The sequence below is a fragment of the Nerophis ophidion genome, linkage group LG14 (genome assembly GCF_033978795.1).
Source record: "Nerophis ophidion isolate RoL-2023_Sa linkage group LG14, RoL_Noph_v1.0, whole genome shotgun sequence".
Lineage (NCBI taxonomy): Eukaryota > Metazoa > Chordata > Actinopteri > Syngnathiformes > Syngnathidae > Nerophis > Nerophis ophidion.
In genome coordinates, this window is record NC_084624.1 from 7823006 (window position 1) to 7835093 (window position 12088).

At 42.3% G+C, this 12088-nt stretch overlaps 2 protein-coding genes across 4 annotated transcripts in view; one reads left to right on the top strand and one right to left on the bottom strand.

The window, feature by feature from the left end:
• Positions 1-10057, bottom strand: part of LOC133568059 (cyclic AMP-responsive element-binding protein 3-like protein 3-A) — a 70703-nt gene extending 60646 nt beyond the window's left edge. For all 3 annotated transcript variants that reach the window (XM_061919766.1, XM_061919765.1, XM_061919764.1), the window contains exon 1: positions 7165-10057. Coding sequence is in view for 1 of the 3 variants with exons in the window: in XM_061919764.1 (XP_061775748.1) it covers positions 7165-7211 (47 nt within the window). In the remaining 2 variants the exon portion in view is untranslated. The remainder of the gene's footprint in view (positions 1-7164) is intronic.
• The window catches only part of LOC133568056 (elongation factor 2b), a 35710-nt gene continuing 25851 nt past the window's right edge, over positions 2230-12088 (top strand). Inside the window, exons 1-2 of the mRNA XM_061919762.1 lie at positions 2230-2384; positions 8005-8219. Of these exons, the coding sequence (XP_061775746.1) occupies positions 2382-2384; positions 8005-8219 (218 nt within the window). The 5' untranslated portion in view covers positions 2230-2381. The remainder of the gene's footprint in view (positions 2385-8004; positions 8220-12088) is intronic.

Here is a 12088-nt window from a genome sequence, read left to right on the forward strand (position 1 = left end):
AGCTCGCCTGCAGAAAAAGTGTGAGCGCCCCTGCTTTAAATAGACTCCCTTTTTAGACCAGTTGATCTGCCGTTTCTTTTCTTTTTCTCCTATGTCCCACTCTCCCTTGTGGAGGGGGTCCGGTCCGATCCGGTGGCCATGTACTGCTCGCCTGTGTATCGGCTGGGGACATCTCTGCGCTGCTGATCCGCCTCCGCTTGGGATGGTTTCCTGCTGGCTCCGCTGTGAACGGGACTCTCGCTGCTGTGTTGGATCCGCTTTGGACTGGACTCTCGCGACTGTGTTGGATCCATTATGGATTGAACTTCCCACAGTATCATGTTAGACCCGCTCGACATCCATTGCTTTCGTCCTCTCCAAGGTTCTCATAGTCATCATTGTCACCGACGTCCCACTGGGTGTGAGTTTTCCTTGCCCTTATGTGGGCCTACCGAGGATGTCGTAGTGGTTTGTGCAGCCCTTTGAGACACTAGTGATTTAGGGCTATATAAGTAAACATTGATTGATTGATTGATTGATATTGCAGTCTACACGTATCTCTTATGTGTGACAGCCATCTACTGGTCACATTTAATCATTTCACCACGCACTAAATAAAATAGCTTTGAGGTGGGTAAGCAAAACCAAAGTTATATAACGGGTTATAAGAGTAGAATAGAATAGAATAGAATGGACTTAATTGTGATTGCACTAACGTTTGATTTACCGTAACAGTATCAGACTGTTTTTACGTGTTTATTGAATCGGGGAAAATAACAAAACAGCCGTTTATTAATTTTGGGAGTGAACAGAGTTGTCAGAACGCTGGCTTGTAATCTATTAATAAAGTTTGACTGACCTGACTGTTTTGTTGACATTCCCTTTAGCGCGGCTCCATCTAAAGGATGCATAACGTAACCCCAGCCTCTACTGTAGCATCTATTCTATGCGCCTTTGTGGAGAGGCGGAGCAGACGGGCCGACAGCAGGATAGGACAAAACCGTGGTCCTACTCAAGATGGCGGCCAGGAGGCGGAGTGTGCTGTGGAGCGGGGAGGCGGGGCGCGGTGCAGCAAATTGGAGCCATGTACTGCTTGCCTGTGTATCGGCTGGGGACATCTCTGCGCGGGATGGTTTCGTGCTGGCTCCGCTGTGAACGGGACTCTCGCTGCTGTGTTGGATCCGCTTTGGACTGGACTCTCGCGACTGTGTTGGATCCATTATGGATTGAACTTTCACAGTATCATGTTAGACCCGCTCGACATCCATTGCTTTCGTCCTCTCCAAGGTTCTCATAGTCATCATTGTCACCGACGTCCCACTGGGTGTGAGTTTTCCTTGCCCTTATGTGGGCCTACCGAGGATGTCGTAGTGGTTTGTGCAGCCCTTTGAGACACTAGTGATTTAGGGCTATATAAGTAAACATTGATTGATTGATTGATTGATATTGCAGTCTACACGTATCTCTTATGTGTGACAGCCATCTACTGGTCACATTTAATCATTTCACCACGCACTAAATAAAATAGCTTTGAGGTGGGTAAGCAAAACCAAAGTTATATAATGGGTTATAAGAGTAGAATAGAATAGAATAGAATGGACTTAATTGTGATTGCACTAACGTTTGATTTACCGTAACAGTATCAGACTCTTTTTTACGTGTTTATTGAATCGGGGAAAATAACAAAACAGCCGTTTATTCATTTTGGGAGTGAACAGAGTTGTCAGAACGCTGGCTTGTAATCTATTAATCAAGTTTGACTGACCTGACTGTTTTTTTTACATTCCCTTTAGCGCAGCTCCATCTAAAGGATGCATAACGTAACCCCAGCCTCTACTGTAGCATCTATTCTATGCGCCTTTGTGGAGAGGCGGAGCCGACGGGCCGACAGCAGGATAGGACAAACCGTGGTCCTACTCTGCGCTGCTGATCTGCCTCCGCTTGGGAAGGTTTCCTGCTGGCTCCGCTGTGAACGGGACTCTCGCTGCTGTGTTGGATCCGCTTTGGACTGGACTCTTGCGACTGTGTTGGATCCATTATGGATTGAACTTCCACAGTATCATGTTAGACCCGCTCGACATCCATTGCTTTCGTCCTCTCCAAGGTTCTCATAGTCATCATTGTCACCGACGTGTTGTGGTTTGTGCAGCCCTTTGAGACACAAGTTATTTAGGGCTATATAAGTAAACATTGATTGATTGATTGATCAGTGCTCCAGAGGACACGACACGCCCATTAAAAGCCGCACGGCAGCACCCCCTGCCGCACTGACGCGGCACTGCAGCGCCGCGCACTTCCTACCGCAGCTCGGCTGGGAAAAAACAGCCGCAGCGTCTCCGCACGCAACACCGCGGCTTCCTGTCTGTCGTCACCACGGACACGCACCACTTCTTCTGGCAAAAATGGTGAGTTGGTGTCGAGTTGTGCCGTCGTCGTCCTTGTCGTGCGTGGGTGCCTCGCGTCGCGAGGAATGTGTTCAGGCGCTGCACCCAAACATGAATGTATGGACGCTAAAGTGCGTGGATGATGCTCGCGTGGTGCGCTTTTGCGTGCGTCGCGACACGACATCGGGAGACGATGAAAAAATCTGCGCGGCCTACTTTCTGACCTGACGTCATGCGCAGTAATAGCGTGCACTATTATTGCGCATGACGCCAGGCTTGTGCGTTTTTGTAATCTTCATCATGTTTGCTAAACACGTTGCTGCTGGCGTAACGTGTCGCGGCAGTCTCGGAACACGCCGTGGGATCAAAATAGACCATTGCATCAACTCAGGAAGTAGCAGCCACTACGCATTTAATAATCATGTGTTTTTTTTTATTTTGAAGGGGAATCATCTCGCTGTCGTTTGGTTGAATGTGTCTTTTATCACATGTAAATGGAACGTTTTTACTATAAAATCGAACGTCTACCTAAAACAATTTATATAATTAATAACAAAGTCCACAGGCATATTCTGATGGCAGCCATAACTGCCTTGTGGCCAGAGGTGGGTAGTAACGCGCTACATTTACTCCGTTACATCTACTTGAGTAACTTTTGGGATAAATTGTACTTCTACAAGTAGTTTTTATGCAACATACTTTTACTTTTACTTCAGTATATTTATAGAGAAGAAACGCTACTTTTACTCCGTTCCATTTATCTACATTCAGCTCGCTACTTTTTTTATCGATCTATTAATGTTTGTTTTGGTTTATGACGGAGCTTCAAAGTAGGATTTACGCATGCCTGCGTTTCACCAATCAAATGCAGTCACTGGTGACGTTGGACCAATCAAACAGAGCCAGGCGGTCACATGACCCGACTTAAACAAGTTGAAAAACGTATCGGGGTGTTACCATTTAGTGGTCAATTGTACGGAATATGTACTGTACTGTGCAATCTACTAATAAAAGTTTCAATCAATCAATCAAAAGTGTAAAGGAAAAAAGACACTTTTTATTTCAACCGTACTTCCCGTCAAAAGCCTAAAGACTGATCGCCCAGTTCCTGTCTTCACAATAAAAGCGCCGCTCCATCGCGCCTGCGCTAACAAAATAAGAGTCTCCGAAAGCCAGCGCAAACAAGCTAGCAAGCTACGGAGTTTGCCGCCAATGTATTTCTTGTAAAGTGTATAAAAACGAATATGGAAGCTGGACAGATAAGATGCCAAAAACCAATGACTTTCATGTGGTATTAGACAGAAAAGAGGAACTTTTTTTCTCCTCCATTTGAAAACGTGGACGTCTGATTCCAATCAATGCAAGTCATCAGAATCAGGTAATACACCAACTTATATTCTTGTCTTCATGAAAGATAGGAATCTATGTGTTAAACATGCATGTATATTCATTAAAACACCTTCAACATGTGAACAAAAACGGCAAAATAAATAAATATAAATTATATACTATATATATAAATGTATGTATGTATATATATATATATACATATATATATATATGATATGTGTGTGTATAAATGATATGTGTGTATGTGTATGTACATATGAGGTAGATCACCTCGACTTGGTCATTTATTAAGTAATTGATAAACGTTGAAAAACTTATTGGGGTGTTACCATTTAGTGGTCAATTTTACGGAATATGTACTTTACTGTTCAATCTACTAATACAAGTTTTAATCAATCAATCAAATCAATGAATGCCTACTGAGCCTATGGTGCTGTTAAGTTATTGTGGCTCAATGTGCCATTTTTTTATTTTATTATAATGTACTATTATTTAATATATATTATTGTTTTAGTTGCTTAAAAGATATTCCTGGCTCTGAATTTGCTGATTGCTATTTTTATGTTTTTGTGCATTAATTGTTGCCGTAATCAGGTTACTCATCAGTTACTCAGTACTTGAGTAGTTTTTTCACAACATACTTTTTACTTTTACTCAAGTAAATATTTCGGTGTCTACTCCTTACTTTTACTTGAGTAATAAATCTCTAAAGTAACAGTACTCTTACTTGAGTACAATTTCTGGTTACTCTACCCACCTCTGCTTGTGGCCCTCAATGAAAACCAGAGGTGGGAAGAGTAGCCAGAAATTGTACTCAAGTAAGAGTACTGTTACTTTAGAGATTCATTACTCAAGTAAAAGTAAGCAGTAGTCACCGAAATATTTACTTGAGTAAAAGTAAAAAGTATGTTGTGAAAAAACTACTTAAGTACTGAGTAACTGATGAGTAACCTGATTACGGCAACAAATAATGCACAAAAACATAAAAATAGCAATGAGCAAATTCAGAGCCAGGAATCTCTCTTAAGCAACTAAAACAATAATATATTTTAAATAATAGTACATTAAAATTAAAAAAAATAAGGCACATTGAGCCACAATAACTTAACAGCACCATAGGCTCAACAGGCATTGATTGATTGATTGATTGATTGATTGATTGATTGAAACTTATGTTAGTAGATTGCACAGTACAGTACATATTCCGTACAATTGACCACTAAATGGTAACACCCCAATAAGTTTTTCAACTTTAATCAATTACTTAATAAATGACCAAGTCGAGGTGATCTACCTCATATATATATATATATACATACACACACATGTCATTTATACACACACATATCACACAGTATATAATTTATATTTATTTATTTTGTCGTTTTTGTTGACATGTTGAAGGTGTTTTAATGAATATACATGCATGTTTAACACATAAATTCCTATCTTTCATGAAGACAAGAAGAATATAAGTTGGTGTATTACCTGATTCTGATGAATTGCATTGTAGTGCTGATAACGTCCACGTTTTCAAATGGAGGAGAAAAAAAGTTCCTCTTTTCTGTCTAATACCACATGAAAGTCGTTGGTTTTTGGCATCTTATTTGTCCAGCTTCCAGATTCGTTTTTATACACTTTACAAAAAATACATTGGGGGCAAACTCCGTAGCTTGCTAGCTTGTTTGCGCTGGCTTTCGGAGACTCTTATTTTGTTAGCACAGGCGCGATGAAGCGGCGCTTTTATTGTGAAGACAGGAACTGTGCGATCAGTCTGTAGGCTTTTGACGGGAAGTACGGTTGAAATAAAAAGTGTCTTTTTTCCTTTACACTTTTGATTGATTGATTGAAACTTTTATTAGTAGATTGCACAGTACAGTACATATTCCGTACAATTGACCACTAAATGGTAACACCCCGATAAGTTTTTCAACTTGTTTAAGTCGGGTCATGTGACCGCCTGGCTTTGTTTGATTGGTCAAACGTCACCAGTGACTGCATTTGATTGGTGAAACGCAGGCATGCGTAGATCCTACTTTGAAGCTCTGTCATAAACCAAAACAAACATTAATAGATCGATAAAAAAAAAGTAGCGAGCTTAATGTAGATAAATGGAGCGGACTAAAAGTAGCGTTTCTTCTCTATAAATATACTAAAGTAAGAGTAAAAGTATGTTGCATTAAAACTACTTGTAGAAGTACAATTTATCCGAGAAGTTACTCAAGTAAATGTAACGGAGTAAATGTAGCGCGTTACTACCCACCTCTGATTAAAACCACTTTAACATCCCTGTGTTTATTTTATTTTTAATCAATAAATGTTTTTCTATTTTATTTATTGCTTCTATTACTACTAGTATCTCATGTTATGTTTTACTAGCGTATTACTGTATTTTTTATGACTGTATTTTTATTACTGTATTTCAAAAGAGTGTAAGGTTGTTTATCTCATGCCTACACAGCTCTCATATTATTAAAGGAGTCATATGTAATAATGTGGCCGGAAATGGTACTGCAATCACGGTCCAAATTCTGTAGTCCCCTCCCCCTCTCCCTGATTGAGGTTGCCAGATATGTAGCCCGATCCAGCTGGATGGACTGGGCTACTTTAAGGAACTTCAAACTTCCACTGCCTCTTACTAGGGGTTGAGGTGCTGGGACCATAATAGTCAATAACAAATCTCTAACCGACACATTTTACACAGAAATTAGGCTATTTTCAGGAAGAAGTACATATATATCGCAACAATCATATGGTTATTGCCAGTACTATCAGAAAACAAAGACTAAAACCAACTACAACCAACGCTAGCAATGGTTATACTGCTGAAAATGAGTAGAGCATGTTTAGCAGCCTAATGTACGCCCAAAACTAAAGAGGATACATCTTACCAAGGTATGCCTATAGGCTACTGTTTCAAACCTTTCAGATTGCCATATAACTTGGTAGATGTAGTCCACAATATGCAAACACCAATGAGGAATTTATTTATCATGTGATTTGGCTGTCTCTGTACCTTTCACATTGCACTGATGACTAACTGGTATGTCCAGGTTGCCAGTTAACCACCGCCATCTTGGTCTGGCTACTGCCACTGGTAAAGTTACTAAACATGTCAGACTTTAGTCCGTCTAAAAGTTGGAACCCATTTCCTCAGCGTATCAGCATATTGAGAAGGAAATAGGCACTGAAACTACCCATATCCACATAGATTTTATTTGTACTGAATATATTTTGCCCTGTCAGTTAGATGACACATGGACATACAGGCTAACGGGTATATATTTCCCCCGTTAGCATGTGTCATTGATCGGGCTAGCATGCTAACATTGGTTGCAGGAGCATACTATCTTTGTTATACAAAATCATAGCCTGTATTAAACAACATAGTTGACATACCGAATGTCCATTTCCATTTATTACAATAAGAAAAGGTAAATGCCTGACTCACCTATCAAGGAGGAAATGAGCAAGTTTGGCGTCTTCAATGGTCGCCATCTCTCAAAGGCATCCCCGATAGGAATCCTGGTCTTGTTCCTGGCTCTGTCATGAATAAGTTGAGAATGGTAACTTTTAGATGGACTAAGGTCCGGCATGTTTAGTAACTTTACCAGTGGCCGTAGCCAGACCAAGATGGCCAAATGGTGGAGGTCGGGGCATCGATATGAAAACAATAAGATTTCGGGGCTGTAAATCTAATTTGGAAATTAGCTTATGAACTACTGTTATCAGTTATATAGGTATTGGAAAAGAAGATGATTTATTAATGCCTTTTGACATATCAGGGACATTTAATGATGACTTGACATGAAATTATTACATATGGCTCCTTTAAATAAATATATTTTTTTGCTTCATATTTAAAATATTTAGTTTATAAATAATAACGATAAACGAGAGACACTAGCAACTATTTGCTTGGTCACATGTAGCACAAAAGCTAAGAAAACCATATTTGTATGAACATTTGCTGATGATCATTGAATGTGTTTATTCCCGCACATTATTTCCTTATTCAGTACGAAAAAAAAGTCTGCACACCACTGATGTAATCTCTCTGCTTGAAATATTGCTGCATCGTTGCTGAGGAAACAGAAGTCTGCAGCTTGTAGGCGAATATCAAATATTTGGCTCGGTCGTGAAGGATCCAGTTTCTAAATGACTTTCTTTTTATAACGCTGCTGGCAAATGTTGCAGACCGAGGCCGCGCGGACTAAGAGGTCCCAGATTCAGGTGCGCCTAATCTCGCCCTTCATGTCACCACGGCTCTCCCTCTCCCCCCTCCCGCCAGGTGAACTTCACTGTGGATCAGATCCGAGCCATCATGGACAAGAAGTCCAACATAAGGAACATGTCCGTGATTGCCCACGTGGACCACGGCAAGTCCACGCTGACGGACTCGCTGGTGTCCAAGGCGGGCATCATCGCCTCGTCGCGTGCCGGAGAGACTCGCTTCACGGACACGCGCAAGGACGAGCAGGAGCGTTGCATCACCATCAAGTCCACGTACGTGCCTCCACTTCGTCTTTACGTGAAAGCAATAAACTTCATAAACAACCGTAGATGAAAAGGTTAGAAAAAACTGTCCAGTATATCTAACCGTGAACAAAACAGTGGTACCAATTTTCCCTGTCCAGTAATACAAGGTACAAACTTATTCATAAAGATTGTACCACAACTGAGCTGCCAGTCGACAGTACGTGAAAAAAAATACAATGATCAAATGCATAGGCATTTGTGTAATATTATCAGATTCTTACAGTATATCCAACCATCCATCTTCTTCTGCTTATCCAAAGTAGGGTCGCGGGGGCAGCAGCCTAAGGAGGGAAGCCCAGACTTCCCTCTCAAAGGCCACTTGCTCCAGCTCCTCTCGGGGATCCCGAGGCGTTCCAAGGCCAGCCAGGAGACATAGTCTTCCCAACGTGTCCTGGGTCTTACTCGTGGCCTCTACTGATCGGACGTGCTCTAGGCGTTCGGGTAGCATCCTGACCAGGTGCCCGAACCACCTCATCTGGCTCCTCTCCATGTGGAGGAGCAGCGGCTTTACTTTGAGCTCCTCCCGGATGGCAGAGCTTCTCACCCTATCTCTAAGGGGGAGACCCAAACTCATTCGGGCCGCTTGTATCCGTGATCTTGTCCTTTCGGTCATAACCCAAAGCTTGTGACGATATGTCCCCCCCTCCCTTGTGGAGGGGGTCCGGTCCGATGACCATGGATGAAGTACTGGCAGTCCAGAGTCGAGACCCAGGATGGACCGCTCGCCTGTATCGGTTGGGGACATCTCTACGCTGCTGATCCGCCTCCGCTTGAGATGGTCTCCTGTGGACGGGACTCTCGCTGCTGTCTTGGATCCGCTTGAACTGAACTCTCGCGGCTGTGTTGGAGCCACTATGGATTGAACTTTCACAGTATCATGTTAGACCCGCTCGACATCCATTGCTTTCGGTCCCCTAGAGGGGGGGGGGTTGCCCACATCTGAGGTCCTCTCCAAGGTTTCTCATTGTCACTGGCGTCCCACTGGATGTGAATTCTCCCTGCCCACTGGGTGTGAGTTTTCCTTGCCCTTTTGTGGGTTCTTCCGAGGATGTTGTAGTCGTAATGATTTGTGCAGTCCTTTGAGACATTTGTGATTTGGGGCTATATAAATAAACATTGATTGATTGATTGATTGATTGAGATCCACCGGTAAATTGAGAGCTTTGCCTTCCGCCTCAGCTCCTTCTTCACCACATGGTCATCTCACGATCCACTCTTCCCTCACTCGTGAACAAGACTCCCAGGTACTTGAACTCCTCCACTTGGGCCAGGGTCTCCTCCCCAACCCGGAATAGGAACTCCACCCTTTTCCGGGCGAGAACCATGGACTCGGACTTGTAGGTGCTGATTCTCATCCCAGTCGCTTCACACTCGGCTGCGAACCGATCCGGTGAGAGCTGAAGACCCTGGCCATCAGGACCACATCATCTGCAGAGACCTAATCCTGCCGCCACTAAACCGGATCCCCTCAAAGCCCTGACTGTGCCTAGTAATTCTGTCCATAAAAGTTATGAACAGAATGGATGAGCCTTGGCGGAGTCCAACCCTCACTGGAAACAGGTCCGACTTACTACCGGCAATGCGGACCAAGCTCTGGCACTGATCATACAGGGAGCGGACCGCCACAATCAGACAGTCCGATACCCCATACTCTCTGAGCACTCCCCTCAGGACTTCCCGGGGGACAAGGTCAAACGCCTTCTCCAAGTCCGCAAAGCACATGTAGACTGGTTGATTGATTGATTGATTGAAACTTTTATTAGTAGATTGCACAGTACAATTGACCACTAAATGCCAACACCCCAATAAGTTTTTCAACTCGTTTTAGTCGGGGTCCACGTTAATCAATTCATGGTAAAATATGAATTGATTAATTATAAATTGATTTTCCTATGACTAGTTGGGCAAACTCCCATGCACCCTCAAGGACCCTGCCGAGAGTATAGAGTAGTCCACAGTTCCCCGACCAGGACGAAAACTGGACATTTTTATATGAATTATTACTCACTGTTACAGAGGCGGGTGGTAACGCGCTACATTTACTCCGTTACATTTAGTTAAGTAACTTTTTGGAGGAACTGTAAATGTCACAGTAGTTTTAATTTAACATTAATTTACCATGAATTGATTAACGTGGACCCCGACTTAAACAAGTTGAAAAACTTATTGGGGTGTTACCATTTAGTGGTCAATTGTACGGAATATGTACTGTACTGTGCAATCTACTAATTAAAGTCTCAATCAATCAATCAATCAACATACTTTTTACTTCTTGAGTATTTTTGAAAAGAGAGGCTACTTTTACTGTTACATTGAGTCTCACTCCAACTGTTTACTTTACTAAATTGCAATTTTAAATTTCGCGCAAAGTATCCTGTTAAAAACGTTGCGGTATGATGACGCGTGACGTCCCGGATTGTAGCGGACATTTTTTTTCCAGACCGATCCAAGCTATAAGTGGTCTGCTTTAATCACACAATTACACAGTATTCTGGACATCGGTGTTGCTGATTCTTTTGCAATTGGTTCAATTAATAATGGAGAAGTCAAAGAAGAAAGACGTAGGAGGGAAGCGGCGTATTGCAGCCGGTGTTTCCTTGTTTACATTCCCCAAGGTGAAGCTTTACTATGAAACAGAGCGGTCAAGCGAACATGGTTCCCTACCACATGTCAACCGGCAGGTTTCGGTGAGAAAATTGTGGTAATAAGTCGGCTCTTACCGTAGACATGAGCGGAGCTTGCGTCCTCCTGCAGCTGCGGACTCTCATACCTCCTCCCACCGGAGACACTGGTGGTCACCACGCCTCTAAGACTTTCAGGTACCATATAATCTCACTACAACACTAGTAACACAATAAGCAGGTAGGGAATTATCCTAGTAAATGTGTCTAAAAACATCTGAATCGTTCTCACTGCCCTCGTCTTTTTTTTTTCTTCTAGTCCTCCACTGTCACTTTCCTCATCCACAAATCTTTCTTCCTCGCTCAAATTAATGGGGAAATCATCACTTTCTTGGTGCGAATCGCTCTCGCTGCTGGTGGCCATGATTGTAAACAATGTTCAGATGTGAGGAGCTCCACAACCCGTGACGTCACGCGCACATGGTCTGCTACTTCTGGTACAGGCAAGGCTTTTTTTATTAGCGACTAAAAGTTGTGAACTTTATCGTGGATGTTCTCTACTAAATCCTTTCAGCAAAAATATGGCAATATCGCGAAATGATCAAGTATGACACATAGAACGGACCTGCTATCCCCGTTTAAATAAGAAAATCTCATTTTAGTAGGCCTTTAACGTATTGTCATGTCAGGGAGCCTGCTTCCTGTCACGTGACTCTGTTTAGCCAATCCCACGTAAGTGAGTAGTGACGTCATTCCATTTCACCTATCAAACGAGCGCAAAGTACAGCTACAGGAAGCTGGAATAGGTAAGTATTTTTTTTTAAATATGATAAAATAGACCGACTTAGTTGTTTAATTAGTATCAGAATGTTCCCAAAAAAGACAATTTAATGACGTGACATGACGCCAGCATGTGTTTGAGACAACTACTGAACAGAAACCTTGACTAAAAAGCGATATTTTTGCGTGTCTCTGGTGACCCTAATAACTACAAGTGTCATTTGAACACATTGAACAATCACCAACAACATCAAAAAGTAGTGTAAACATATACTTATCTGTTATATCCGTAGCTTTAAAGTCACTACCGCTAATGTATTAGCATGTAGCATTATCTTCTTCTACTGTATTTACATCTAATATAGCTGAACAAGCTGAAATGAGCACAGTCGCCCCCTAGTGTAGGAGAGACACACTGCGTGTGGCCATCACTAA